This window comes from Podospora pseudocomata, chromosome 4 (genome assembly GCF_035222375.1).
Source record: "Podospora pseudocomata strain CBS 415.72m chromosome 4, whole genome shotgun sequence".
Taxonomy (NCBI): Eukaryota; Fungi; Ascomycota; class Sordariomycetes; order Sordariales; family Podosporaceae; genus Podospora; species Podospora pseudocomata.
In genome coordinates, this window is record NC_085888.1 from 3,009,530 (window position 1) to 3,037,361 (window position 27,832).

The window sequence follows — 27,832 nt, forward strand, 5'->3', positions numbered from 1 at the left end:
AGTCCCATGATTCGATTGCATAAATCATCTCAACATCTCACTTGCTTCACCTACTTGCCCAATTCACATTTCCATTTTCCCCTGCCCTAATGCTTCAAGCTCTCCTCAAACAGCTGCCCCAACTCCTCCCTCTCCTGTTCCAACTCTTTCGCCAACCCGGGAGCCAAAACCAGCACCCTAGCCTGCGGTATCGTCCCCTCGACCAACCCCTCAATATCCTTCCTCTCAAACCCCAGCTCGCCCAACCCCCTGGGCTGATCCCCCAGCTCCTCCAAAAACTTTTTAATCGCCTCGCCCAACACCTCCCCCGCGCTCTCCCTCTTGACATTGCTCACATCAACCCCAAACGCCTCCGCCGCCTGGAGATGTCGATCAGGGTTACTCGCCGCCGTAAACTTGAACACCGCAGGCGCAGTCACCGCCACGCTGACCCCATGGGGAATAATCGGATCGCTGACGTCATAACCGGCGTGTTTATACCCCTTGTTCTGCCCCGAGATAGGGTACGACATCCCATGACAGAGGTGAACACCTGCATTGCCAAACCCGACACCGGCAAGGGTGGCAGCGAGGAGCATCTCCGACTGTGCCTCCGTGTCTTCCGGATCTCTGACCGCGCGGGGGAGGTATTTGACCGTTGACCTCAGCGCGGACAAACTAAAAATATCGGAAATGGGGTTCGAGCCTTGGTATGCCGGCCGTAAAATGGGGTTTGTAGGGCGGGGTGTGCGTTCATAATACGGGATTGCGGTCCATGATTCTAGGGAGTGACATAACACGTCCAGACCGGAAGCGGCCTTAACAGCCGAGGGCATGGTTGCCGTGTTGAGGGGGTCGCAGATCCCAAGCGTGGGTTTGAGGTTTCTGTGGGCGATGCCTGTTTTCGCCTTGCGGGATGCGAGGTCGAAGATGGCGGTGCCGGTTGTTTCGGAGCCGGTTCCGGCCGTGGTTGGGATGGCGATAAGGGGTTTTAGCTTGCGGTCTATCGGGCGGCCGAGGCCGAGCGGGGCGTTGACAAAGTCCATGAAGTTGGCTTCGGGGTAGGAGGAGTAGAGGTTCATTAGCTTGGCGGTGTCGATTACGGAGCCGCCGCCGACGGCGAGGAAGGCGTCGGGGTTGTAGGGGAGGGTCCAGGCGATGGCTTCTTTGATGCTGGGAGGGGGTTAGTGAGGGAAGGCGGGGAGAAAAGGGGAGGGACGTGCGAATAATCTTTGGGCTCGATCTTGACTTGGTTAAAGACTTTGTACTCGATCCCTGGCTGGCTGTCGAGTGCCTCCCGAACCGCTCTCATCGCCTGCAGCTGGTCCACTGTCTTGTCTGTCACGACGGCGACCTTTCTGACCCCCATGTTGCTCAGATCCATGCCTACTTCCCTCGTCACCCCGGGACCGAACCGGATGGAAGAGGCAGCCATTTCGAAGGCGTACTCCTTCAGCTTGGAAGGGTCCTGAGACGGGGTGGCATATCCCCTCTTGCTGCCATTCTGCACCCTATCCGCAAAGCGGGTGACCTGGGTTCTTTGTTGGTGCTGGGTGTGGTGGTGATGGCCGGGGTTGGAGTGGCATGGGCAGTTTGGGGGATGAGTATATTGAATTGTGCGGAGGAGGGAGGCGGCTTTGGTTGCCCGCTGTTCATCTCATCAGTTCTCCTTCCATGATTCATGACCTTGACGATAAAGAACTCACGTTGGGCAGGGCTCGGATAGCGCCGGACATGGTGATGGTTCCAAAAGCTTACCTATTCAAAGGCACGCGTGAGTAAACGGTCACAAAAGGCGACAAATACATCCAATGGCCAACCAAGACAAGACCTATTTAAATGGGAGACAAAGTAAGTGATGTTGTAGGTTCCAGTTCCTGCATGCGATGCAAACCGGCGAGGCCCGAGGTCGTCCCAAGTCCACCCCTCCCTCCTCCAAACAACCCCGGTTTACCCCACACTCCGGCTGGCATCTTCCGCGTCTTCTTTGTGTAATACCATTGGCCACCAAATTATCCGGGGTTGGGGTAGCTGCAGATCATGGCCCACCGAGTGGAGATTCCCCCGCACCGTTCAACAGCAACAACACCATCCATCATCAATTCAGGGGGGAAAGATATCCCAAGGTGAAGCAAACCAAAAATAAACAACGCCTTTTTGTATCTACCAAAACTACCCTCGCTAAAATGACATGTTCAAAAACGGCAACTTAGTACACCTCCAACACATACCTTCCGTCCTCTTTCAGCCTCTCAATCTCCTTCCTGGGATCAACCTTCCGCCCGCTCTGCTTAGCCTCAGTAGCAATCGCCTCCTCCAACACAGCAGTAACATCCGGCACCGGCCAAGTGGGACCGCACAGGTAGAAAGATCCCTCCTCCTCAATATAAGCCTTGACAATATCACTCATCGTCTGCCTCATGCGATCCTGAATGTAGATCTTTTCAGGCTGGTCACGAGAAAAGGCAGCGCCGAGGAGGGTGAGCACGCCGGCGTCCATGTACGCCTCCCACTCCTCGCCATAGAGGTACTCCTCTCTGCGGTGACGGGAACCGAGATACAAGAGAATGGAACCAATCTCCTTGCCCTGAGCCTTCTGCATAGCGCGGTACTGGACAAAGGCACGGAAGGGAGCGAGACCGGTACCAAGACCGGCCATGATCAAGGGAGCCGTGTCCTTGGGCGGCAGCTTCATGACTGAGGGCTTGACGGAGGCGATGACGGGGGTGCCGGGCTTGAGACCAGAGAGGTAGCGCGTGGCTTGACCCTGGCGGGTGCGGCCCTGGCTGTCAACCCAGTCGACGACGACAATCATCAGAGCAACGGAAGTGGGAGTGACGGCCTGAGCAGACGCGATGGAGTACTCTCTGCGCTTGAGAGGGGAGACGATGCGGACAAGGTCCGGGAAGGATGGGTGAGCCGACTTGAAGGTCTGGAAGACATCAACGTAGGTGGCGGTGTCAACCTCGGAGAGCTTCTTGAACTCTTCGGCACCCTCCTTGCTGCCGAGGAACTCGATCTTCTTCTTCTCAGCCTCATCGGTGGCGAACTCGGCGAGGGACTCGAAGAAGCGCTTGGGAGGCTTGCCGAGAATGTCGATGTTCTGGAGGAGAGACTGGTAGATGGTACGAGTCTCGAAGACGGCCGGGTTCTCGCGCGAGGGGACCTGGACAAGGTCATCACCGTTGAGACCGTACCACTCAATGAAGTCCTGGACCTGCTTGGGGTCGTTATCGGCGTGGATGCCGAGCGCCTCGCCGATGTTGTAGGTGAGGCCAGAGGTGCCGAGATCGAACTCGATGTGGAAGATGTTGCGATCGTAGGTGAGGGGAGTCAGTCTGCGGTTCTCCTTGACGTGGATGGTGTGAGTCTTGACGGTGAGATCAGGGCGAAGCTCAGTCTTGAGGCCGTAAGCCTCCTGGAAAGCAAGACCCTTGGCAATCTCCTGCCAGGTGCTGACCTGCAGAGCCGACTCAGCCTCCCCCTTGTCAAAGGCAACAAAGCTGGTGGGCTTGAGCTCCTCTACAAGAGAGATGGCAGCGGCGTCCTCCTCAGCCCAGGTAGCGGGAACCTCAACCTTGTGAAGGGCTTGGGCGAGGGCATCGGCAACCTCAACAAGAGTGACCTGGTCGCCAGAGAGGCCACCAAGCTTGACGAGCTTCTCAGCCTCAAGGTCAGGGCGAGCGACCTGCAAGAAGGCAAGCTCGGCAAGAAGCTGGGCGCGGTTCTCCAAAGCAGGGGAGAAGGAAGAGTCAAGAGCAAAGAGCTGGAGACTCTTCTCCTGGATCTCCTTTCTGACGGAGGCAGGGATGCGCTTCTCGATCTCCTCAGCCTTGAAGTTGGGCAGACGAACGGCCAACTTGCCGCCAGCCTTTACACTCTTGACGATAGCAACCTCCTTGAGAAGCTTCTCCTCGCCAACGAAAACAACATCCGCCTCCTCGACAGCGAAAGGAGCATCCACTGGCTTCTCGGAACTCCTGATCTCAGTGCGGACAACACCACCCTGGATGAGGCTGTTGTAAGTCTCGTGAACCGAGATGTTGTTGAACGACTCGCGAGAGAGGAGCCTGCCAAGGACGGAAGCCGAGGCAACGGCCTCGGAGTTGTCGACATCCCAGAAGATGTACTGCTGGGCCTGCTCAAGGGAGCTCAAGGTCAAGGAGACCTCGGCGTGATCGTCTTTGCTGGTGATCTTGCTGAGAACAGTGGCGATGGAGCTGGGGGTGTGGACGGTGGAGGCAGGGTACTTGAAATCAACGACAGCAGGCTCTTGCGACCATCTATCGGCAAAGGTGACCGCAGTCAGGACATCAGAGTAGAGGGCAGACTGGACAGAGGCATCCTCCACAGCCGAAGCATCACGGACTTGGCCAAGAACGGCAATCTGGCGAACCGAATCCGGGAGGGCCTCGAGGAAAGCCTCCTCGATGAATGGGCGGTAGATGCGGACATTGAGAGCACCAACCTTCTGGCCCTGAGCAGCCAAAGTATCAACGACCTGCTTGGCAAGCTGAGCCTCGGCGCTGCCAAAGACAACAAGGACAGTCTCAGCGGCCTCGTGACCGTGGTACTCGAAAGGAGCATACGAAGTGCCGAGCTGGCTGTTGAACAGGCGCAAAAGCTCGACAACCTTGCCAGCGGTGTCCAACCTCTTGTTCAGGGCACCAGCCTCCTGGGAGATGCACTTGTAGACCTCGGCAATGCTGGACTCGCTGAGCGCATCCACCACCCTCAAAGTCTCCCTGGCGGTGCGGAGACCGTCGTAGACGTGGAGGGTAGGCAGAAGGGAAGCCAGGAGAGTGGCGAAGAGAGCCATGTGCTGGACCTCCTGAGCCGAGGAGGTCGAGACGAGACCGAGACCAAGGTCCTCAGCCAGCTGAAGGGCGCTCTCGTACTCGGTGATGAGGCCATCGCTATTGGAGTAGTCGGCAGCGGCGACGTGGGCAACGAAGGGGCTCGAGACGCCATAGAGGAGAGACAGTTGGTCCAAGGCCGCGCGCAAGTGCCGGAGGCTCAGCGAGGGGGCAAGGAGGGTCTGGGGAATGCGCCTCTTGCTGAGGTCAAAGTCCTTGGAGAAGATGTAACCAAGCGCAAAGGTGCCGGCACCGGCTCTGGTCTGGAGAGGGACAACAGTGGTGGTCTCGCCATGGATGTTCTTCTCCTGGGCTTGCGACCAGTCCTTGACGGCCGCATCGAGATCGAAGGTCTCGGGGGAGAAGGAGAAGATCTTGTCGGAAAGCTTGTAAGCAGCCTGCTGGACGAGGAGCTGGCTCGTCACGTAGGTTGGGCCGGAGATGGAGCTGAGGGGCACGGTCTTCTTGAAGCCGGAGGAGACGGTGCTGGTCTCAACGACCGGGGCAACGCCTCCGGTGGTCTCTTCGTGCTTCAGCTGCATGATAATGTCGGTTTCGGGGGTTCAATGGCAAGGAGGGAGAAGAAGGAGGGGTACTCTTGAAGGCGTCTTCAAGAGCAAAGACTCGGCCGCTCGCGAAATATCGAGGCAATAGCGTAGTAAGGGGCCCAGGGGTTGCCTCGAAGCGCTCACGAACTGAGCAGACAGAAAGAAGAGACGGCGCCAGCGGGAACAGCTGGTTTTGAAGAAGGCGAAAAGGAGAAAAATTGGAGATGAGTCTTGGGAAAAAAATAAAAACAAAAAATAACAACCTACCGTTCTCCTCGGCCGGAGCAACTTCCCCATAAGTGCCGCATCTCACAGCCAAAATCTTTGGTAAAAGCAGTCTTTGGGGCGTTGGACCCTTGCTGCGATTCGAGGCTCGCGTTGATGGATGTCGATTGCGTGATTGTGAGCTAACCGCATTTGGTGGAAATGTGGGGGGACTTGAAGGTTTGGGGATGTTGGTTTGTAATGCAGCACAGTCAGGGTTGGGGTTATGCCTGACAAGATGTCTGTATCTCGTGGCGATGTCGGCTGTCGGTGCTGGTGATTGTTCGGCTTCTTTGACCGACAGCCGACCAGGCATAATTTGCTTTTGTTAGGACGATTTCTTTGTAGGAAGAACCCACGAGATAGGATTAACAACGGCCTGTCTTGAACAGATCAAACGATCCATGTTCAACTGGTTGGAGACCTTGCGATGTCGCACTCTAGCGGCAATGACGTGATCTCGGCGGCGAATGTGAGTCTCGTGTGACTGTACTGGGGTGGAAATCCAAGAGACGTGTTGATCTTGACGAAGAGAGTTTCAATTCTGTCCTTTGTGGCCTCAATCATCTGTTGCTGCTTCAGATGGAGATGCCTTCACGGCGATGTGTCGTTGACAGGAAATGTGTGCCAGACAGCATGTCCCTGGCCCCTCCATCTCTTGGCATGCGGGTTGTCCACTGTCAGGCGGGGCACGTTTTTGATGTGGGGTAATGCCATTCTGCGGGGGAGTGGGCGTCATCTGCTCTCCTCACTATCGCAGCACAGCATGATGGTGATGGTAAGACAATATGGAAACAATCTACCTGGATGCTGTGCCTGTGAAATAGAAACAGTCTGATATTCCACCACAATCATCGCCGGGAATACCATCGCCTTCCAGATGCATTTCCGTCCAACCTGATGTCTCATCCCATCACCACATGGCAATTGTAAAGATAGCTCGGAAGAATGCAGAAATAGGTATCTTGCGGAACCGGGAAGGTAGCACACCACCGCAGCTTCGGATATGGCACCCGGCTTGGAAATGGAAACATGAGTTCAAGACGTCGAGGTCCCGTGAGCCATATGCTTATCGGGACGGCAAACAATCCCATGCGTCACTGATTCCGATTTCACATTTCCCGGTTCGGCAGCAAAGCCTGCGACTTTTGTGCGGCGCGCTGTGCCAATCAACTGCATAAGGCCCCGGCTGCCGCAAGAACGTCTCTGTCAAAATGCAAGCCACAAACAGCGCCCATCAATTGTAGATGGCCTTGGCGTTGTCAGCACCCGACGACATGTCTTCCAACTTCGAGACTCTTCCGAGAAGATGTGCCCGGGTCCCATTCAATGACTAATTCTGCCGCGAGAATGACAGGCCCAGACTGACGGAAGATGGGGAACAAAGACAGCCATGATGATGGACACGGTCGGTAGGTGCCGGACAGGGGCCGTGTCTCCGGTGATGCTCTCTGACCTCGATCCGATGCCTACAAAGATAAACTTCAACATGTTGGACAGGTATCTCGGTTGGCAATGGCTACTGTGGAGCCGGCTGGGCTGGGTGGTGCATCAGATCGAAGATGGAAGGCGTGGTCGACTGCAGTCCCGCGAGTCCCCAAAGTCTTGCGCAAAAGCGTGCCGCCACAACGACAGGTTGCAGGGTGACTCTATCGACTGCGTCAATTGTGCGGAAAGTCAGCCAGTTGACAAATCTGATGGCTGCATCAGCGCCCGCCACTCGACCCCTTTGCTCAGGTTATTATCTTTGCAATCTGCTCTATCTGCTTGAGCTTGCCTCTCACAGCTCATCTCGTCGCCCAGCGTACACCACCAGGCGCAAGCACTCCGAACTACTTATACTGGGTACATTCCAGCCTGACGACGACCTGTTTCCGGCATCTTCTCGGCCACAGCCCGAACAGGACACTTGTGTGCAGGTTTTGACAACCTTGGCGAGTTCAGGCTATATCGCGCTTCTGCTCGCCAGAGGTCCGCACTTCCTATAACGGCAAGTATTAATATACCGCCGTTGCCCATCACCACTCACATCGCTACTGGCCGTTGTCCAAGGCTCGGCATCAGGTAGCCGACGGACGACAGCCTACCGTTGATACATCATCGTGTCACCCACCGTCGTTGTACCCGGCAGACAAGCCCAATCTATCCGCCATGGCACCCACCAGCGGCACGCCTGCGCCCGCCTTGCCGACTGAGACTGCCACGACCTCGTTCCTCCTCGCAAACCTGCACTGTCCCACCTGTGTCTCGACTATAAAGACTGTCTTACAAGAGTATGGCAGCAACATCGTCAAATGGGTTTCACCGAACATCGTTACGTCCGTGGTCACTGTTGAGCACAGTCCAGCCGCCTCCCTCCAGCACATGCATAAGCTGCTCGAGGAGAACGGCTTCGAGGTATGCGGTGTCACAACATCGTCTGGTAGCATCTCGAACCTCGACATGGGCATGGAAATGGGAGACCTCAACCCCTACGGAGAGGGAAGCTCCTCTCAGAATGAGCCGTCCGGTTCCGCACTGACCCGATGGATGAACCCTTTTCGACCCCTTGCCTCGAAACCCGAGAAAGTAAAGGCCCATCTTCAAAACTGCGCGCACTGCCAAAACTCGAAGGAGCATGAACTGGAAGAAATGCACCATATCGAGAGCCTTGTTCCCGTGCAGACAAACACGAATCCTACCAGCTTGTCTGTCATCCAGGAAAAGGATCCACACACCTTTGTCGCGATCGAAAGTGCCGACGCCTTGTCACCACAGCCAATATGGAGAGCCACCCTTGCCGTTGGAGGGATGACCTGTGGAGCTTGCGTCAACATGATATCGGAAGGGCTGAAGCAATACGACTGGATCTCCAAGACCACTGTCAATCTTCTCAACAACAGCGCCATTGTTGATTTGACAGAACCAAATCGAACAGACAACCTGGTACGAGTTATCGAAGAACTGGGATACGAGGCCACACTCAGCCAAGTAGTTGTTGTCCAACCAAAGAAGCGGAAAAACAAGTCGGACACATGGCAAGCTACAGTGGCCATCGGCGGGATGACTTGTGCATCCTGCACCAACGGGATCACGGAGGGCTTGAAGAAGCTGGATTGGATCGATGATGTTGCGGTCAACCTGCTCTCCAACAGCGCCACGGTTAAGTTCCATGGTCAGCACAACGCGTCGAGGATCGTTGAGGCTATCGAAGAGCTAGGGTTTGACGCAGTTGCTGACAGCGTGATCAGCTTGGGTGAGAAGGAGACAGAAGACAACGAAAGAGCGGTGGAGATCAGGATAGATGGTTTACATTGCGATCTTTGTCCAGCACGGGTGGTAAACTGTCTTGGTGGATTTCGACGTCAGCTTGAGATCAACAACCCCCCCACTCGTTCTCGGCCTGTCATTAGGGTCACCTACGTCCCTGACGCCCCTTTTTTCACAGTCCGACAAATCCTTGCGGCCATCGACGCCAGCGACCCCGGCTTCAGGGCATCCATTTACCATCCTCCCACCTTGGAAGAAAGATCCAAGCTCATCCAACGAAAGCACCAGAGGGCCATCTTATACCGGGTGATCTTCACCGGCCTCGTCTGCATCCCCACCTTTGTCATTGGCATCGTCTACATGATGCTGATTCCCCACGAAAAGGCGCACACTCTCATGAAACCGTGGACCTCCGGTATCAACCGGGCCCAAATCGCGCTCTTCATCCTCGCCACCCCAGTCTACTTTGGCGCCGCCGATGTCTTCCACAGGAGCGCCGTCAAGGAAATCGCCACGCTATGGCGCCGCGGCAGCAGAGTGCCGATTCTGAAGCGCTTCTACAAATTTGGCAGCATGAATACGCTCATGTCGCTTGGCACGTCGGTGGCCTACTTTGCGTCGGTTGCTCAGATGATTGCTGCTGCCGCAAGCCGTGCTACCGAGACGCATGATGGGAACTTTTACTATGATACTGTGGTGTTTTTGACTTTCTTCTTGCTGCTGGGGAGGTACATTGAGAGTTATAGCAAGAAGAGGACGGGAGACGCGGTGGAGCTACTGGGGAGGCTGAGGCCTACTACGGCGATATTAGTCAGCGGGTTTGGGTCCGAGAAGGAAGGGGATGAGGTTGTCAAGGCGGATTTGCTTGACTTTGGGGATGTGGTCAGGGTGCCACATGGGGCGTCCCCGCCGAGCGATGGCGTGGTGATTGGTGGGGAGAGTAGCTTTGATGAGTCGAGTTTGACGGGGGAGTCGAGGCTGGTGAAGAAGGGGGCGGGGGATCGGGTCTTTTCGGGGACGGTCAATAAGGGGTCGTCGATTCTGGTGAGGATTACAGGGGTGGCGGGCAAGTCGTTGCTGGATCAGATTGTCAATGTGGTGAGGGAGGGGCAGACGAAGCAGGCCAAGATTGAGAGAGTGGCGGATTATCTGACTTCGTACTTCGTGCCCGCCATCACGGCTTTTGCGATTTTGACGTGGGTTGTCTGGTTTTCGTTGGGGTATGGGGGTAGGCTGCCGGAGCACTTTCTGAGCAAGACTACAGGAGGGTGGATTGCGTTCAGCCTCCAGTTTGCAATTGCCGTGTTTGTGGTGGCTTGTCCTTGTGGTCTTGGGCTTGCGGCTCCGACGGCAATTTTCGTTGGGAGTGGATTGGCGGCGAATCATGGCATTTTGGCCAAGGGAGGTGGTGAGGCTTTTGAGAAGGCGAGTCGGATCGACTGTGTGGTCTTTGACAAGACGGGAACCTTGACGACGGGAGGGGAGCCCAAGATTACTGACGCTGAGATCCACGGTGAGGGAACACCGGAGGAGAGTACCTTTTTGGCTGCTTTGAAGGGTGTCGAGGAGAATAGCAGCCATCCGATTGCCAAGGCGATTATCACATTCTGCACCATCAACAAGGAGCTGCCCCAGGTCACAGCCAACAATCTACAGGAGCTTCCTGGGAAGGGCATGAAGGCGATGTGCCAGGCTGCTACTCCTGAGGCTTCATTTGAGCTGATCGTTGGCAACGAGGCTCTGATGAAGGACTTTGGTGTCGTGATCTCACCCGAAACTTCACAGAGTCTTGAGAGGTGGAAGACGGAGGCCAAGTCTATCGCTCTGGCTGCCACCAAGTTGCCCTCTTCCGGTTGGACACTCGCTGCCGCTCTCTCCATCTCGGATCCCGTTCGCCCGGAAGCCAAGGCTGTCATCGCCGCTCTTCAAGAGTCTGGCACACGCGTCTGGATGCTGTCCGGTGACAATCCTACCACCGCCACCGCCGTAGCCCGACAACTCGGGATCCCCGCAGACCAAGTCATCGCCGGCGTCCTCCCAGCGGGAAAAGCCGACCAGATCAAGTACCTCCAGTCCACCGTCAAGGCCCGCAGGGGTACAAACTCCGAGTCCTCCACTGAACGCGCCATGATCGCCATGGTAGGAGATGGCATCAACGACAGCCCCGCCCTCGCCACAGCCGACGTGGGCATCGCCATCGGCTCAGGCTCAGACGTAGCCATCAGCAGCGCCGACTTTGTGCTTGTCAAGTCGGACCTCAAGACGGTGGTGACGCTGCTGGATCTGTCGAGGGTGGTGTTTAGGAGGATCAAGTTCAATTTTGGGTGGGCGATTGTGTACAACACGGTCATGATCCCGGTGGCGGCGGGGGTGTTTTATCCGATTGTGAGCCAGGGGAAGCATGTTAGTCTGGACCCTGCGTGGGCGGCGTTGGCGATGGCGTTGAGTAGTATTAGTGTCGTGTTGAGTTCTTTGGCGTTGAGGTGGAGGTGGTTGGGGTTTAAAGAGAGGAGGTTTGTTGTTGGGGAGTAGAGGAATGGTGTAAGAGGGGGAGAGAAAGAGAAGAGAAAGAGAAAATTACACATAGGTGGAATGATACCCTTGGTACAAATGGAGAGTTTTAATTTCTTATGGGCTAGGTTCTGGGTTTGGGAAGGGGTTTGGAGGCTTTAAACGAGCGGATTGTAGTCGGATAGCGTGAAATTGCGATGTTTTTTAATGTAGGTCTTGGTAGCAAATTGGACTTGGATTGTACTCGGCAGTTCAGAATGGATAATGGGGTTTATAGTGCGCTGCTTCTGGTATAGATCTGGAGTCTGTTGGGCTCAACCTTTTCCTTGACAAGGTCGGATCTCGATATATTTGGCTTAATTTCCCTTTCTATCATTCTAAGCGTCTTGAAATATCAGGCCCAATGTCTCTTCTATGAATCCCAACTTGTCTCGTTATCTGTCCGAGATTGCATACCTGGGTATGTGCATTAACCGTAAAGCCAGACAGCCTCAGACAGGTACAGAAGAGTATACCCAACAAGCCTAGAGACATTGCACATAACCCAGCCATCCCTCTGCTTGACCACTTTCTCTTCTCTCTCTCTCAGCCTTCCCAACTCCTTCGACCGGTCTCACCCACACAGGCGCTCCGGTTGGTAATTAACAGCGCTCGGGAGCGGGCGCGGGCAAGACCAGACCAGACCAGAACATGCGACGAGCCTGAGGACCTTTTACTACCTAGGTACTTGTTGCCTACCTGAGGTCAGAAAGAACCATCAGCTCGCAGGCGTCCAACCAGTCGGTTGTTGCTGCCCCAGCATGGCGCTGTTCCCTGGAATGGGCTGGCACAACTGCATCTGTTTCCCCCAGTCTATATATGTGTGGAGCGGCTGCTCTCCATCCCTCTGCTGTGCTCCGGAAGCGATTGACCGAGCCTAGGTAGGGAGGGGTAATGTCGTTCTGGCTGTATTGGTTTAGAGCCAGAGTAGGTGTGTAGGGTCGGGAGAGAGGGGGAGAGATGGTTTACGTGTCCAGGAACTGGATGGGGGTTGTATTTGATGGGTATAGGTGGGGTTTGGGCAATGGGGAGTTAATGTTGTGGAGTTGGACGGTGGTGGTATTTGATATAACTGTGTAAAGTCTGGGTGATGGGAAGTTTGGCGTCTTGGGGGAATCAGCGTTGTGACTATTGTATAACGGCAGATGTCTATATGGTACTTGTCGTGTTAATAGTCTTGGTTATGTGAATAGAAGGGATGTTAAATAGGGTGTATGAGCTAGGGACGTAAGGAGGTTTTAAGTTTGATTCTAGACTTTGAACGATGAACTGTGATCAAGTGGTAGGTGTCAGGAATGGACATGTTGGAGATTGCGAAATCTTTAAGACAGCTACTTCCATGTTTGCAAAGTCTCGGCCAGTGAAGTTTGGAGACGAAAGCCCGATTTACATTTGAACTATATATGAAATATCAGCAGCTTATAGGTCGGACACTTATTTCATTGCATGGCAGCATGGGCATAGCGCGAAGCAGAGCTTAAAGAACACACCCAACATCTAGGCTTAACTACAACTGCCCATAAATGCGTCAGCTCCTCCCGCTTCATCATGTTTCCAGCGCCGTAAGCATAGGTGGACTCCGACATCCGCCCCTCAAGCCCAGAAATCCCCCTTCTCCTCATCCGAATCAATATCAGACTCCGCATCAACCACAAACCCCCCCTCCCCATCATCCGCACCCATAATCTCGTCAAACTTCCTCAACCAATTTCTAGCTGTCAAATCCGCCGTGGCATCCCTGACACGCACGATAGACGATCTGATGTCCGACCTACGGACCTGGTCCTCGAATACAGCTGTCCAGCGGTCCCAGATCTCATTTACACGTCGTAAACATGCTTCTCTCTCTTTGGGGAACGCTTCTGCTCGTTCCCTCCACGCGAGCGCCTCATGCCTGATGCCTGATCGTAGGTACTCGTCATACTCCGCCCAGTCTGTCCTTCGTGGCCAGCGACCTGTGTGTTTTCTGGTTTGTTGGGGTGCTGGGCCAGGGATTTGTGTCCTTGGTCGGGTGCTTCCGGTAACAGTGCGTCGGGGGGCTGCGAATGAATACTGCCGATGCTGCTGTTGTTGCTGCTGCTGAGAGAGACTATTCTGGGCGTTGTCTGCCCGGTGGGGTGAGTATGTATGGTGGGAGACGGTGCTGACTGTCACGGTAGATGGTGGTGGGGGAATGACACCACCAGAGAGTGCGGTGGCTTGGTTTAGAGGGTTGGTGGTGGGCGAACCCGTGACGGTGTTGACGGTTGATGAAGACATGTTGAAGACCTTTTGTGGGAGACAACGATGGAGGTGTTCCGGATGCTGAACTGGAGGTGTCAACGTTTTTGAACTTTTAGAGGGAATGAAGCATTGTTCCAGGTATTTCTCTTAAGCTTAGACATGAATTTAGGTTGTGAGTCTGTGACGAAGTTTTTGCAAGCCTCTGAACCTTATTATCTGAAGGTCCGGCCAAGATGTGCTCCAGTTTTCTGACCTTTCTGACGATTGGGCTTGTGGCTATTTGGTAGGCTCACAGACACTCCTTTCCACAACAAATTCTATGCAGAGAGTTCCGGAGCTGGAAAACTTTGTCACGAAAGCCATGTCTATTACTCTATTGATGTCACTCCAACCCTTGGCGCTTTCCCAACATGGTGAGATTGCTCTATCATGAATCAAATCGCGCCTGCCCTCCTCCTAAAGCCCCAAGAAGCGATTAGCAAATGGCTTTGCCTATTTATCAAGTAAACTCCGGCATACGTCTGGAAGTCTTAACTCCAAATTCGACGCAAGACTTCATGCTCCTCATCATCTGTTTCAGACTCCTGATACCAAGCAACAAGCGCAAAAGACACTATCGTCCAATATGAACTGGACTCCCGGCGAACGTCCAATGGAGCCCGCGACTGAGGAGGTCTTGACATTTCGGCCATACGACTAGAAACAACGATGAAATCAGAAAAGGAGCGGACCATTAGGATCGGTTTCTGGGGGGGAACTCACCGTTGATGATGAATGTACGCCGCGTCGATAAGAATGTTTGATACTCGTCGCTAGCACTGTGTTTGAGTCTGGCTGATTCACCACGCGCTGCCAAGCGATGGTCGAACCCGGACGATGCTGGGAGGGCATTATTGGACGGGACGGTATCATGTGACCGAAGGGCATTATGTAACTGGAGGGCTCCGTGATAGAATGTTTTTTTACCTGATTTGGGATTTGAAGTGAGAGAGAAAACAACGGAGAGGGGAGGTCGCGTGATGCAAGAGTAGGTGGGAGAACAAAGGTCTGGTCAAACAAAGGGCAGACCGACTTGCGCGCAAACCAGGAATTGATTGCTCCGCGTGGCCACGACCACTTGCGGTGTGATGCGCGGCGGGCAGCAGGGTAGTTAGTTATGGAAAATACGGCGCACGTGATTTCTGAATCGATGTTTGGTTCCAAATCAGAGTAAAAGCATCAACAGACGACCTCGAAGTGGCATTTCATGTGGCGCTTAAAGTTTTTGTTTCCAGTCAAGTGGCGCTCAAAGCCTAATATCAGGACCAAAGATACCTACATATTGATATGCTTCATCAGCACCAACTTATGTCTGACAGTCAGTCCAACAGGCAATACATATCAGCAGGAAGGACTGCGCTGGCGTCAGCTCATCTTTATGTGAGTCTTGGGTCAAGCTGCGTCTCCTTCCTCGGAAAATCCCGGCCATTCAACCTGCGTGACAGATTGAGAGCTCTCATGAGTGCTAACCAAATTCGAACGGGCACAAGGGGGAGTCTGAATCTGGGTGTGTCGCGAATTGAACTGTATCCTGCAATCATAATCTCAATGTTCGAATATGCCGCATCAGTATAGCTTTTGATGTCAAGCAATGCGCTGGCTACTTTTATTTCCCTCTACTCCTGCAGATTTCTCTCTATATATACCCTTGTAGTCGAATAGTCGCTGTGGCTCTGATGACCTTCTATGACTCTCGGGATTCTCGCATGGTATGCTAACTTAGTCAGAAACTTAATCGCTCTATCCGGCATATATGCAAGGCTTCAACTTTCAAAGAATTAAAAGCGGTGTCTGAAAACATGTTTCATCAACCGAATATTCTTCTCCGACTCAATATCGGTATCAGACTCGTCGAAGCTCTATCTTTGAACCCAAAGTAGGTTCGAGACCTATCGGTGCTGACCTGTGGAGATACGGTGGATAGATTGTTCGTCACAGATGCGATCTTTTATACGATAGAACTGGTTTGTAAGTGTGTTTCATACGTGAAATCAAAATGTGATCTTTTGACCTGCTACCTGATATCTTTTCCTCGTGGAAACCTACCCCTGAACTGGCAAGGTAACGCTGGCCCTGCAGAATTGATTCTGATTAATTTGATAAGGTTTACACACCCCTGAATTGGAGGTCCCCAAGGTCCAGAGGTTTCTGTCCGTAATGCTTCCTTTTCCCAAACGGACTTCCACAGGGGTTGATCTGCTCTATAAGAACACACAATACACTTTTGCCCCTCCTGAGTCTAGCCGTATTCCGCGCCTTTTGAGAATCCCAGTGACCAAGATACCACAGCCTCGTAAGCATTTCCAGGAGTAAACAGATGGATAGCGGCCTAGGTTGAAGAATTAGCGACGACATGGAACGTAATAGTTGGCAAGCTTTGACTAACTCCTGTTCATGGCGCTCTAAAAGACTGACTCCGCCTCCGAGTCGGAGATGTCGACGTTGTCATTCATAAAGATGCCCAGCAAAAGTTCCAATAGCGACTTTTTAATCTAGATATACCAGCATGACCTACTCGAAATCACTTGCGGTGCATTATCTTGTCATTCTGTTACCTAAACCTCCCCGCCCTTCGTCTCAATACATGTAGGCATCGACTACAAGCTGCCCTTCCTCCCACAAATGCTTGTCCTGTTCCACATGGTTTTGTACTTCACATGTTCAGAAGAAACTTAGCGACTCTATGTAAAGAAATCGCTGGAATCAGCCTGTACTTGCGACTGTTGGCGGGACGCTAAAACACAGACTCAGCCTCCGAGTCAGAGGAGTCGGCATAGGGATCCTCTTCTCCAATCATCAGGGGGTTGAACAGTGAGTGCTCCATGGTATTGATTTCGACCGCAACGATCCTTATTGAGCACTGACGGCCAACAACTTTAGAACATCGAAATCAACTACTGGTTAGAATTGATACACGACTTGTAGAAAAGATCGCGCGGCCACGCGCTCAGGTGAAGGGTACGTACCGGCGCCGGAAGGCAACCTCAGCAGTAGGAACGAAGAATTGGATGGGGTTGCTTGAGAAGGAGCGCGTTGGGGTTCGCGGAGGTGGCGATTTGTTGCCAGGCTGCAGAGGCGAGGGTGGCCATCTTGGAATTCAGTTGTAGATGGTACCTTAGGTCTGATGACAATGTAGGTGTCGGGTTTGATGATGATGTACCTGACAGGTCTGATTTGGTGGTAATGTGAGTGTCAGATATTTGGAGATGTGTGCGCTTGCGAGGCGGGAGAAATGAAGCCAGAAGAGGAGATAAAAGCCAACTTCTTCATGGAGGCCGGCAGAGAGTTGACCAGTAGCCTGGCGCGTCCTCACACGAGATGGCCACCTCGACGCGGTTCTCTTTGGGTGGTTGCTCTAAATGCAAAGCTTGACGCCGACTTCGTTATATATTGCGAGCCTATGCTATCACTCGCTCCTTCCGTCCAAAGTTGATGTTGAATTGACTCTTCCCCTAAGATTACCCTGGTTTACCTTGTGGAAAAGAAGCAAGTTGAGACTCCTAACCCGGACTCCGAATATCTCTTTCCCTCTGGCCTAATCGCGCTTATCAACAAATCTTTATAGAAAAACTTGTATAAATTGATAAAGATAGGAACGGATTTTGATCACGAGGTCAATAAGAGGTACCCAAATGCCTGATTCTGAATTGATCTACATTTCTTTAATCCCAAATTTACGGATGGAGCGATTGCAAACTCCATCATTTCCAAAAATTGTCACCAACAAGGAGTTAACATAGAGGATTATATATCCGAAGGCTCTCAATCGTGTGCAATCATGTGTGGCTGAATCTTGGATGGTGAGCCTTGCAAATGGGTGGTGGTTCAAGTACCCTAACCCCGGTCGCTTTGAAGGCGTGTGATTGGTCAGCACGCAGAAACCAATAACAAAGGCTGAGGGTTTCAAGTAAGGTAACTCCAGGAGGATGGGCTCACATCTTTGCGCCGTGGCTTCATGACGTGCCAGTAGAGCACGGGTCCTGCCAAACTTGTAGACACTTTCAAAGTAAATGTTAACTTTAACTTATATAATCAACCCCGGTAATTATCATTATTGTTAAAATGCAGCATTTATTCATGGAATTTTACAGCACTTGTTTATGGAATTCTCCGCCCACATTGTTCTCAACGGCTCGCCCACAAGTGTTCTCAACGGCTCCCAGGACTCCTCACCGGATCTCCGGACAAGCTTTTGACCGGACCTCCGAACAATGAGAGATATGAGAAGCATCATGAGCGACTCGAGCACCTCATCAATGAGATCATAGATTCAAGTTACTGAATAAGGATGATAAGGGAGTTCAGGTGCTCATAAAGAGCCCTCTTCCAATTGCAATGGTTTTTCTGCTTCTTTCTCTCCTTAAGAAACAATAAGTCAAGACAGTCAATAAGATTGATCATTTACAGTATTTTATGAGACTACAACATCTCAGTTCACTACTCTCTGTATTTGCAGGTAATACCTGTTGCACTTTCTTCCTTCGACAACCGCGTCGTCGTACTCAGCAGCACAGTCCGACACTCGCCAAGTTCTTGGGTAACTGCTTCACCCTCCTGAGACCCCTGTAGCTACAGTGCTCTCAGCGACCCCATTCTAACAGGTTATGAGCCCGGGCTTACTTCTAAGCCTCGGCGAGTATCACTGCACTGCGTTTCCAAAACGACACAAAGGTCATAGTACCTGGACCTCGAACCTTCATCACTGCCTCCAGCTCTCTACGGTTCACTCTCCAAGCCCCACAGTGGGTATGGACTCCGGTATGGCAGACCAAACTCCCACAGACTCCCAAGCCGTTTCCAATGCCCAGTCCGAACAGCTTGCGGCACGGCTCGAATCACAACTCAATCAACGGCTTCAGAATATCACTGAAGAATTCCAGGCTGCAATCCAAGCCCAGAACGTCCAAATCAACAAGTTACTGGCGGCTTTTTCAACACCCTCCAGTTCCTCCACAGTCTCCGGTGGTGGGTCAACACCATCAGCCACAACATCACCCACTCCAGCAACTGTCAATTTCTCATCGAATGACCTCGTCAAACAAAGCCTTCAGCTTAATGAGAAGCAAAAGCTCACGGGTCCAGACAACTATCGCCAATGGATCCAGGCCCTCTCCATTCAACTGAGAATTCTTGAGGTCACAGGTTTTCTTGAGAATCCTACAGCAGTGGTCTCAATCCTCTCTGATGCCCAGAAAGCCTACCTGGTTTTAACCATTCGCAACACACTTGCTCAGGGTCCCCTGGCTACCATTGAATCAGAGGACTGCCCTGCGGTCATCTTCAATCGCTTGAGAGCTCAATATGCTCCAGCGCAGCCAGTGTTGAGAGACAAACTCTACAAGACTTACCACTCCTTGAAATTCGACGGATCGATGTCTGTGGTTGACTTCAACGCCAAGTTCAACACTCTCATTGCCAGACTCTCAAGCCTAGGAGTCACAATTCAGCCTACTGACCAGGTTAATCATTACCTGAATTCCCTGGAATCTAACTTTCCACAATGGTGTGAGCGCTCCAAAGCTCTACTTCGTCATCGTCGATTCCTTGGACCTCCCGCCGGAGGAGACTTGAGCTTGAATTTCTTCCAGGAAGATCTGCTGGCCGAGACTGGGGATAGCACATCCACGACCTACCAAGCACTCTCTTCGCTGCAAAATCAACGCCGCAATGCCACCAAGGACGGCAAAACGCCTCAGGATAAGTCCAAGGACCAGGGACCTACTGGTACCTCTGGCACCTCCACCACTACCGGTAATAGGTATCGGAAACGTGGGAAAGGTGGCAACAAGCCAAAGAAGGAGAATCCGCAGGCCTCTTCACAAGAGTCTTCTAACCGGAAGGACCCCACTCCCGCTGCTTTTCCAATCGGATTTCACTTGGGGACTGGTTTCTTCAACATACCGGAAGAACCAGAGGACTCCACCAGCCAGCCTTTCAATTACGCTTGCAAAACTCTGCGAGAGTCCTGGCTATTCGATACCGGTTCCACTGTTCATATCTGCAATAACAGGGACCTGTACACACAATTCTATGAGTCTGAGGATCTGAACACCATCTCAACAGGTGGTGGTCCAGTCAGGCCACAAGGGCAAGGGACCGTGAGGATCAACTTCTACATTGGAACTACCGATGGAAAACCCAAATTCTCCACCGTTGATCTCACCAAAACTCTCTATATTCCTGGATTTCCATTGAATATTGTGAGTGGAGAGCGCCTCTACGACTCTGGAGGGCGCTCATCAACCAGAAAAATTTTCACTGGCAAGCGGAAGCTGATTGCTCAACTGGATTTCCAAAAGTCTGGCTTCTTTCTGGGAGTTAAAGGACAGAAGTCTCCTGCGAGGAATCACTGGCACAACTACTCGACTTTCGCAGCAGAGATCCGCACTTCTATCGCCGCTGTAAACGCCCACTTGATCGGTGCTTCCAGTGACTCTGAAGACACAGATACTTCAGAGGGGGTCAACGATCCTACGCCTATTGTTCCTCCGGCACCTCCTTCCAAAGGACCCTCCGCAGGACTCATACAATCAGCAATTCTTTGGCACGTTCGTCTAGGCCATATTGGTCTGGATCTTTTGAAGAAGACCTCCTTAATCACAAAAGGGATGCCGAACTTCCAGAAGCTGAGACCTGGAGACTTGGTTTGCAAGAGCTGTGACGCCGCCAAGATCCTCCGAAGGCCTTCCAAACAGACCGTTCAAGACCCCCTTTTGCCCTGAGCCGTCTGGAAGGAGACATTGTCTCCATCAAGCCTATTCCACTGACAAAGACTCCCTACGCTCTCGTCCTAGTCGATAGGAAGACTCGCTACAGATGGGTTAAACCACTCAACCTCAAGGAGAATGCTGTCTCAGAGGTACGTTCAGTCATTGAAAACCTCAAAAATACATTTCAGCGATATCCAGGCCACTTCCACTACGACGGAGGCAAGGAAATTCTCCCTCTTCAAGCCTACTTCATTGAGAAAGGTATTGGCTTCAGCACTTCAAGCCCTCGCACGCCCAATCAAAATGGTCTTGCAGAGCGGTCTATTCGCGTAATTCTGGACAGATTACGTGCCACAGTACTTGCATCAGGACTTCCTCCCACTCTCTGGGGTCACATCATTGGTCCTGTGGTTGAAATCATCAACCGTACGGCTCAGTCAACCAAGAAGCTCACGCCTCACCAGCTTCTCCACGATGAATTGCTTCCTGACCAGCCTGCTCACACACCCAGCCTTGCTGACTACAGGGTTATTGGAACTGAAGTTACTGTGTATGTCCCTGCTGAGGATCGAATCCAAGGAGAGAAGCTCGCTCCCAGAGGAGTCAAAGGCAAGCTTCTTGCAGTCCTTGGTCACCAGACCTACTTGGTCTACTTAGGCTTGAATAAGGTCATTAAGACCAGTTTTATCAAGCTCTATGAGGACCCTCAAGCTCAAATTTCAGGGCCACAGAGTCCTGTGAACTCATTGAAAATCGTTGATGCCACCGAAGATCTAGGAGACTCCCCTGTTCAACCACCCATCTCGGAACCGGACCCTGGAATTGCAACAACTCCAGCACCGGACCCTGGAATTGCAACAACCCCAGCACCGGACCCTGGAATTACAACACCTCCAGCGCCTACCACGACCATCGAGATACCTCTTCCTAAGGCCACTGAGATCCAACGTAAGGAATTCCAGTCTGTGGATGAGATGGACTGTACCGAGATGATCACTTACTTGGTCTCCAGAACCCAGGAAGTATTAGCCACAGCACCTCAGACCAAGACTGCAGAACCCAACACCTTCAAACAAGCTTTAAAGCATTCCCAGAAGGATCAATGGCTAAAGGCAGCTTTCACTGAATTACATCAGCTCCTCACCACCAAGACTTTCTACTTCGTCAACCGCTCCCAGGCCAGGAAGAGACCTATTACCAGCCGATGGGTCTTCAAGGAAAAGAAGAACCCACAAGGCATCACAGTGAAGTTCAAAGCCCGGCTAGTGGCCCGTGGATTCCAACAAGCTATGGGAATCGATTTTCTTCAGACCTACGCATCCACCACTGGCCCTCCCACTTGGAGAATTATCTTGGCTATTGCAGCTGTCTTTGACTGGGATATTGAACAAGTGGACTTTGTTGGAGCTTTTCTCAACTCTGACACAGACTTCGACATATACATCGAGCTACCCGAAGGACTACGTGAGTTTTCTCGCAGCACTCCAAGTGCTATCTCACTGTTGAAGCAATTTGGCTGGGATCCCACAGTGGACCAAGTCATCCTTCTGAAGAAGTCCCTCTACGGCTTAAAACAAGCCTCCTACCTTTGGCAACAAAAGGTTCTTGCCATGGTTAGGTCCCTGGGTCTCAAACCGTTGATTTCTGATACGGCTACATATTTCCACCCAGAGCTCACCATGTTCATCACCAGCCACGTTGACGACTGCTTGATCACTGGCCCTGAGCCTTCTAAGCTCCAAGCACTGAAGAAGGCTATGAGTAATCATTACGATATCGAAGATCTCGGCCCAGCTCGCTATTTTCTTGGTGTTCAAATTGAGCGCAACAGGTCTAAACGGCGACTCTGGATTCACCAAAAGGCTTATATTAGCGAAGCCGCTAGCTACTTCAATGTCAGCAACAAGCCAACTACCCTTCCATTGAGTCCAGGCCTCACAGGAAACAACAACAACCCTGGACCTCTTGCAACGCCAGCTGAGAAACATCTATACCAACAATTGATAGGTACAGCGATGTACGCCATGGTGCAAACAAGACCTGACGTGGCCTTCAGTGTTCAATGGCTCTCTCAACATCTTCAAGCTCCTACCACAACGCACCTCAAGGCAGCCAAGTCACTCATTTCCTACCTACTTTCCACGGTAGATTCAGCGATTGGTTACGGTTCGAACCGTGACCTCGTACCCATTGGGTTTACTGACAGTGACTGGGCAGGATGTAACAACAGCGCCAAATCCACCTTTGGCTGGCTGTTCACTCTTGCTGGAGGGCCTATTGGTTGGAAGTCTAAGAAGGCTTCTACCATTTCTTACAGCACTCTCGAGGCCGAGTTCACGGCGCTTATAGAGGGAGTGAAGGAAGCTATGTGGCTCAGGGGATTATTTCAGGAGATTGGTAGACCTATTCAACAGCCTACCCCTTTATTGAGTGACAACGAAGGCGCCATTGAAACGGCACACAATGCCAAACACCACCGCCGAACGAAGCACACACTCATCAAGTTCCATGGAGTCAAAGGAAGCAGTGGCCACTGGAATAGTGGCTATTACTTACCTGTCCACCGATCAAATGCCTGCTGACGGGCTTACAAAAGCACTGCCAGCAGCTCTCTTCACCAAATTCACAGAACTTTTGAACCTGAGCAAGCCGTTCTGACATACCACGCATTACAGCTGCAGAGGGGGTGTTAAAATGCAGCATTTATTCATGGAATTTTACAGCAATTGTTTATGGAATTCTCCGCCCACATTGTTCTCAACGGCTCACCCACAGCGCTCTCAACGGCTCGCCCACAGCGCTTTCAACGGCTCGCCCACAAGTGTTCTCAACGGCTCCCAGGACTCCTCACCGGATCTCCGGACAAGCTCTTGACCGGACCTCCGAACAATGAGAGATATGAGAAGCATCATGAGCGACTCGAGCACCTCATCAATGAGATCATAGATTCAAGTTACTGAATAAGGATGATAAGGGAGTTCAGGTGCTCATAAAGAGCCCTCTTCCAATTGCAATGGTTTTTTCTGCTTCTTTCTCTCCTTAAGAAACAATAAGTCAAGACAGTCAATAAGATTGATCATTTACAGTATTTTATGAGACTACAACATCTCAGTTCACTACTCTCTGTATTTGCAGGTAATACCTGTTGCACTTTCTTCCTTCGACAACCGCGTCGTCGTACTCAGCAGCACAGTCCGACACTCGCCAAGTTCTTGGGTAACTGCTTCACCCTCCTGAGACCCCTGTAGCTACAGTGCTCTCAGCGACCCCATTCTAACATTACTTAGTTACTTTCATTCTCTAACCACTCAAGAGTTTGGCCTCGCGAGAGGGCTTGCGGTAACTCCATCAAAAGCTTCCTCATGGACACTGTTCCCAACATAGTGACCTTCAGCGTCTGTCCTACGTCTTCCAGCTTCCGGGCGAATGTTTGTAGCTCATAATCACAAACAACCGTAAGGTTTACCCCAACCATCGATGAAGCGAGCCACAGCAATAACATCTTGACTTCCGGGTCGCCACCAAAAGCTCCACAGCCCCATGGACCGGTTTTGATCTCGGATATGGTACCGTCCAAGCTTGAAGAAAACGCCGTATACGCTTTTGCTATTTCCCGTTCCCTATTCCCCGGGTCCAAATCGGCAAGTCCCCCATCATTCACCAGATCCAGTTCTAGAGCATCCATAAAAAGCATCGTCCGGAACTTCCAAGCTGCATCACCACCCTGTTGAGGATCCAACATACTTCCAACAATGATATCTCTTCCCTTGCCAACAACATTGACCATGGCCTGTGCCCCACGCACCTTTAGCACCTGTTCATCTCCAAGTGGCGGGGTAAACAAGACAATAGGACACGCCTCAGGCGATATCCCAACATGAACCTCCTCCTGAGTAGCAGACTGCCCAAACCCAACGACCCTGTTTGCCGAGATCACCACAGCTTGTCCATCGCCATCACCCACTCCTAGGCTACCCGGCAAAGTGTCATATGTCTCCACCACCACGACCTTCAGTTCACTAAGTGGTCGATCTTGCGCAGATATCTCGTCGTAGTTCTCTGGCAGGGAATGCAATGAATATTCCACAACCCAACCGTCCATTTTCTTCTCGTCACAAAGAACATCCCCAAAGTACAGCATCAAGGCCCGGAGATACCCCCTCACGGCAACAGGATGCCTCTGCTGAGAAGAATACCATATCCCAAAGTCGTGCATCCCGTCGTCGTCCCCAAATGGTGGTAAACTCAGTGTGCGGAGGAATTGGTGCACAACCAAGCAAGCTATTTGCCTGCGGGAGAAGGGCAAGCTGTAATTCTCCCTGCTGAGCACAGGGATTGGGCCGTTCTGAAACAGACCTGGCATTTGTAGCGCTATATCCACGATACGAGGCCATACTTTCGCGAAGAAGACCTCGGCAGTGTCGAACGACGTGGCGATTGCATCTATTAGAAGCTCATAATCCCCCGCTGGCTGTGATGTCGCGCGCAGAATGACAGATATTGTGTCCAGAATGTCGACTAATCCAGTAGTAGAGTTGACAGGCCGGCAGAGGATTGCCTCGAGGATGGGCCAGAATGGGACTTGTCCATTCTCGTCCTGGGCTTGGTCACCTGTTGGGTGGAGGCTGAAGCGGTCGGTGCATTTGTATTCGGGGGAGAAAGGGAGGAGGTAGAATTTGGGTTGTGGTGGTGACATTTCGGGGCTTCTAAACTGACGGCGATCTGCCAGTGTTTGGGTAGACAATCTAGACCCTGGCTCAGAGGGAAGGAAGCTTGTCGACACCCGTGCGGGGGAGCCGCTGATTGCACAGCCACGACCCTTAACCCGAGTGTGAGTCACAGAACGCACAGAACAGTCCAGGAAATCAATGGCGTTTGTTACGGGGAAATAATAGCTCAAGAAGGAGTTTTCCTCAATGGAAGCCAAATATACAATGGTCTAAGATGATGCTGGAGAGTTCGAGCTACGTCTCTGGTCATAGGGTAGGCAAGGGTTAGGGTTGTATATTGAGTTGATATCTGCTTGTGCCCAATGCAATTTCCCACAATAACTGTACACTCAATTTCTTTGCAAAAGGCATCACTGGCTAATTCAACTGCTACTATCAGTTTCAGCACTGGTGAGCTCCCTTGCGATGATGATCTCCTCAACTGGTGTGAACTGGTGATGCTTCGAATTCATGATGAATCATTTCCAATGTGCAGCCCTTTCATTGGTCAGAAGCACAACTCGGTGGCGATGCAGTATGCCGCTTCACCACATTTGGTTAGCGCCATCCCGGTGTAAGCCGCTTGGACAACCGACTCACACGATCATGGTCCATCTCTCAAGCAAGTCTAGGGATATAAAACAAGTAGAGCATCACTTCAGGCAGAAATTCGGACTATCATCTTCACAAGGCATCAACACTTTGCCATCACCAGCAGCTGCACCCAGCGGACCACACCACCCTAATCACTCCAGCACCAACACCTCCCTGATACTCATGCCAGACACTGCAACTGCCACAACCACCACAGCGACTACCACCAACATGGCTCTATCAAGCTCACCGAACAGTCGGTCATCAACCCCTGAGAGTAATCTCTCCCATTCCACCATACCACCATTTATTCCGGGCCAATGTCTCTTTTGTCTCCATCTATCATCATCCTTCGTCGACGGCATAGAGCACATGCAAAAGTCCCACGGGCTATTCATCCCACATCGACAACTATTTTCTACCGAAAACCTCGAGGCTCTCTTTGAATACCTCCATCTCATCATCTTCGAATACCACGAATGCATCAAATGCGGGACAACAAGATCCTCAGTGCAAGCGATGCAGCAGCACATGACCGGCAAGCCAGGGCACTGCACATTTGACATCTCGGACCCAGAATCCGAGTTTGCCGAACTCTATCGCGGGATATTGGAGGGACGAGAAACAGACGGCCAGAAAGGTGACCAAGAGAGCACTTCCAATCCTTGGAATCAGGCTCGGGCAGTTCAAGTTGATGAAGATTCACTTCGGTTACCCTCGGGGAGGATAATATCAAAGAAATCATCCGTGATACTACCATCACCTTCAGCGACGAATGCCTCTCGGTTGCGACACAACCGGACTCGGGTATCAGCTGCTGCCGCGAAGATAGGATACGCCATGGGAGAAGAGTCTAGCGATAACGAGGAGGAGCCGGTCCAGCCAAGCAACTCGGAGACAACACCAGGCGCGCAAGTGGTTTTATCAAAGAGGGAAAAGAAGCGGGCAAGGGACATGGAGGCATATCAATTGACACGGATGAGCGCGAATGATCGGACAAGCTTGATGCACCTGCCTGTGTCTCAGCAACGGGCCTTACTGGCAACCCAGCAGAGACACCAGGAAAAGATGCAGACTGAGGAAAGAAGACAGCGGGCAAAGATTGATCGGAAGGGCAACAAGAATTTGTATGCGTACTGGAATACCGAGACGCCGGTTTATCTGTGTGGATAGGGGCTTAGGTATATCATGCAGCGCCACGTAGCAGATAGTAATTCGCCCTCCGGTGTCCGAAGCCATATGCAACCAAGTTCATTCCCCGGCCGCATAAACTCCCACGGCTTGTCCACACCTCAAAACACCCCCGGAACAAACCTCGCCGTCCTCGAATGCCACCCCTCCCACTCCCCCCCAAACTTTGTTCTCAACATCTCCTCCTCCTGCCTAACCCTAGTCCAAACCGCCCCGAGCACAACCGACACCCCCACCGGCGCCAACGACCACCCCAAATCCCTCAACCACTTGTACCACCTCTCCGACGCCCAGCAGCTCACCACCCCGTCCACCCTCGCCATGAGCGCGATATTGCAAAAAATCAAAACCACCACGCCGGTGTAACTGGGGTGCTGAACATATCGGTACAGCCCTGTTGTTTTGAGCCTATCCGGCTCTGCAAGCGCAAAGGTGAAGTTTTTGCCTAGGGAGGCGTATGATGCTAAGCGGAGGGGGACTCCAACGCAGAGGATGAGCGCTAACGGGATGGCGGTTGAGGGGGACCAAGTTACCAGGTCTGGGTTAAGGTGACGGCATTGGTTTGGTGGGAGGGCAGGGTAGAGGTAGGCGAGGCGGGCGGAGAGGAGGGTTAGGATGCCGAGGGGGGAGAGCATGATTTTGGTGGCGTGTTTGTCTGTTATGTGGCAGGTTGTGAGGGAGTCGGATTTGGAGCGGGTTGGGGGGTTGGGGTTGGGGTTGGGTTGTCGGCAGGCGAAGTATGTGCCTATTGTTGAGGCTAAGAAGGAAAAGGCGAGGGTTGCTTGGGGGAGAGAGGGGAGTGGGGGGAGCATGGTTGGTGATTTTATGATTGCGTTATGGGGTTTCGGGTGTTTTGGTTTTGCGGGGTTCAATGATTCATGATTATGAGATGGAATATGGAGGACGGTGGTTAGTGAGAA

At 52.2% G+C, this 27,832-nt stretch overlaps 7 protein-coding genes across 7 annotated transcripts; 2 read left to right on the forward strand and 5 right to left on the reverse strand.

Moving 5' to 3' along the window:
- Positions 1–86: 86 nt before the first annotated feature.
- QC762_406370 (uncharacterized protein) lies at positions 87–1,715 on the reverse strand (the record flags this gene model as incomplete). The annotated part of the gene is made up of 3 exons (XM_062890088.1): positions 87–1,152; positions 1,203–1,627; positions 1,686–1,715. The coding sequence occupies 3 exons, from the start codon at positions 1,713–1,715 to the stop codon at positions 87–89; spliced, it is 1,521 nt and encodes a 506-aa protein (XP_062743885.1).
- Positions 1,716–1,923: 208 nt separating this feature from the next.
- MET10 (sulfite reductase [NADPH] flavoprotein component) lies at positions 1,924–5,680 on the reverse strand (the record flags this gene model as incomplete). The annotated part of the gene is made up of 2 exons (XM_062890087.1): positions 1,924–5,365; positions 5,651–5,680. The coding sequence occupies 2 exons, from the start codon at positions 5,678–5,680 to the stop codon at positions 2,189–2,191; spliced, it is 3,207 nt and encodes a 1,068-aa protein (XP_062743886.1). The 3' UTR covers positions 1,924–2,188.
- Positions 5,681–6,055: 375 nt separating this feature from the next.
- QC762_0070490 (uncharacterized protein) lies at positions 6,056–6,722 on the reverse strand (the record flags this gene model as incomplete). The annotated part of the gene is made up of 2 exons (XM_062883732.1): positions 6,451–6,722; positions 6,056–6,191 (listed from the first exon to the last, which is right to left on the reverse strand). The coding sequence occupies exons 1-2, from the start codon at positions 6,531–6,533 to the stop codon at positions 6,056–6,058; spliced, it is 219 nt and encodes a 72-aa protein (XP_062743887.1). The 5' UTR covers positions 6,534–6,722.
- Positions 6,723–7,798: 1,076 nt separating this feature from the next.
- On the forward strand, positions 7,799–11,428 carry QC762_406350 (uncharacterized protein; the record flags this gene model as incomplete). Its single annotated transcript, XM_062890086.1, has 1 exon — positions 7,799–11,428. One exon carries the CDS (start codon positions 7,799–7,801, stop codon positions 11,426–11,428), a length of 3,630 nt encoding a protein of 1,209 aa, XP_062743888.1.
- A 12,273-nt stretch (positions 11,429–23,701) lies between these two features.
- On the reverse strand, positions 23,702–25,114 carry QC762_406340 (uncharacterized protein; the record flags this gene model as incomplete). Its single annotated transcript, XM_062890085.1, has 1 exon — positions 23,702–25,114. The coding sequence occupies one exon, from the start codon at positions 25,112–25,114 to the stop codon at positions 23,702–23,704; it is 1,413 nt and encodes a 470-aa protein (XP_062743889.1).
- A 487-nt stretch (positions 25,115–25,601) lies between these two features.
- On the forward strand, positions 25,602–26,894 carry QC762_0070520 (uncharacterized protein; the record flags this gene model as incomplete). The annotated part of the gene is made up of 1 exon (XM_062883733.1): positions 25,602–26,894. One exon carries the CDS (start codon positions 25,602–25,604, stop codon positions 26,892–26,894), a length of 1,293 nt encoding a protein of 430 aa, XP_062743890.1.
- QC762_0070530 (uncharacterized protein) lies at positions 25,768–27,724 on the reverse strand (the record flags this gene model as incomplete). Its single annotated transcript, XM_062883734.1, has 2 exons — positions 25,768–26,732; positions 27,036–27,724. 2 exons carry the CDS (start codon positions 27,722–27,724, stop codon positions 26,687–26,689), a joined length of 735 nt encoding a protein of 244 aa, XP_062743891.1. The 3' UTR covers positions 25,768–26,686.
- Between the last annotated feature and the right edge of the window lie 108 nt (positions 27,725–27,832).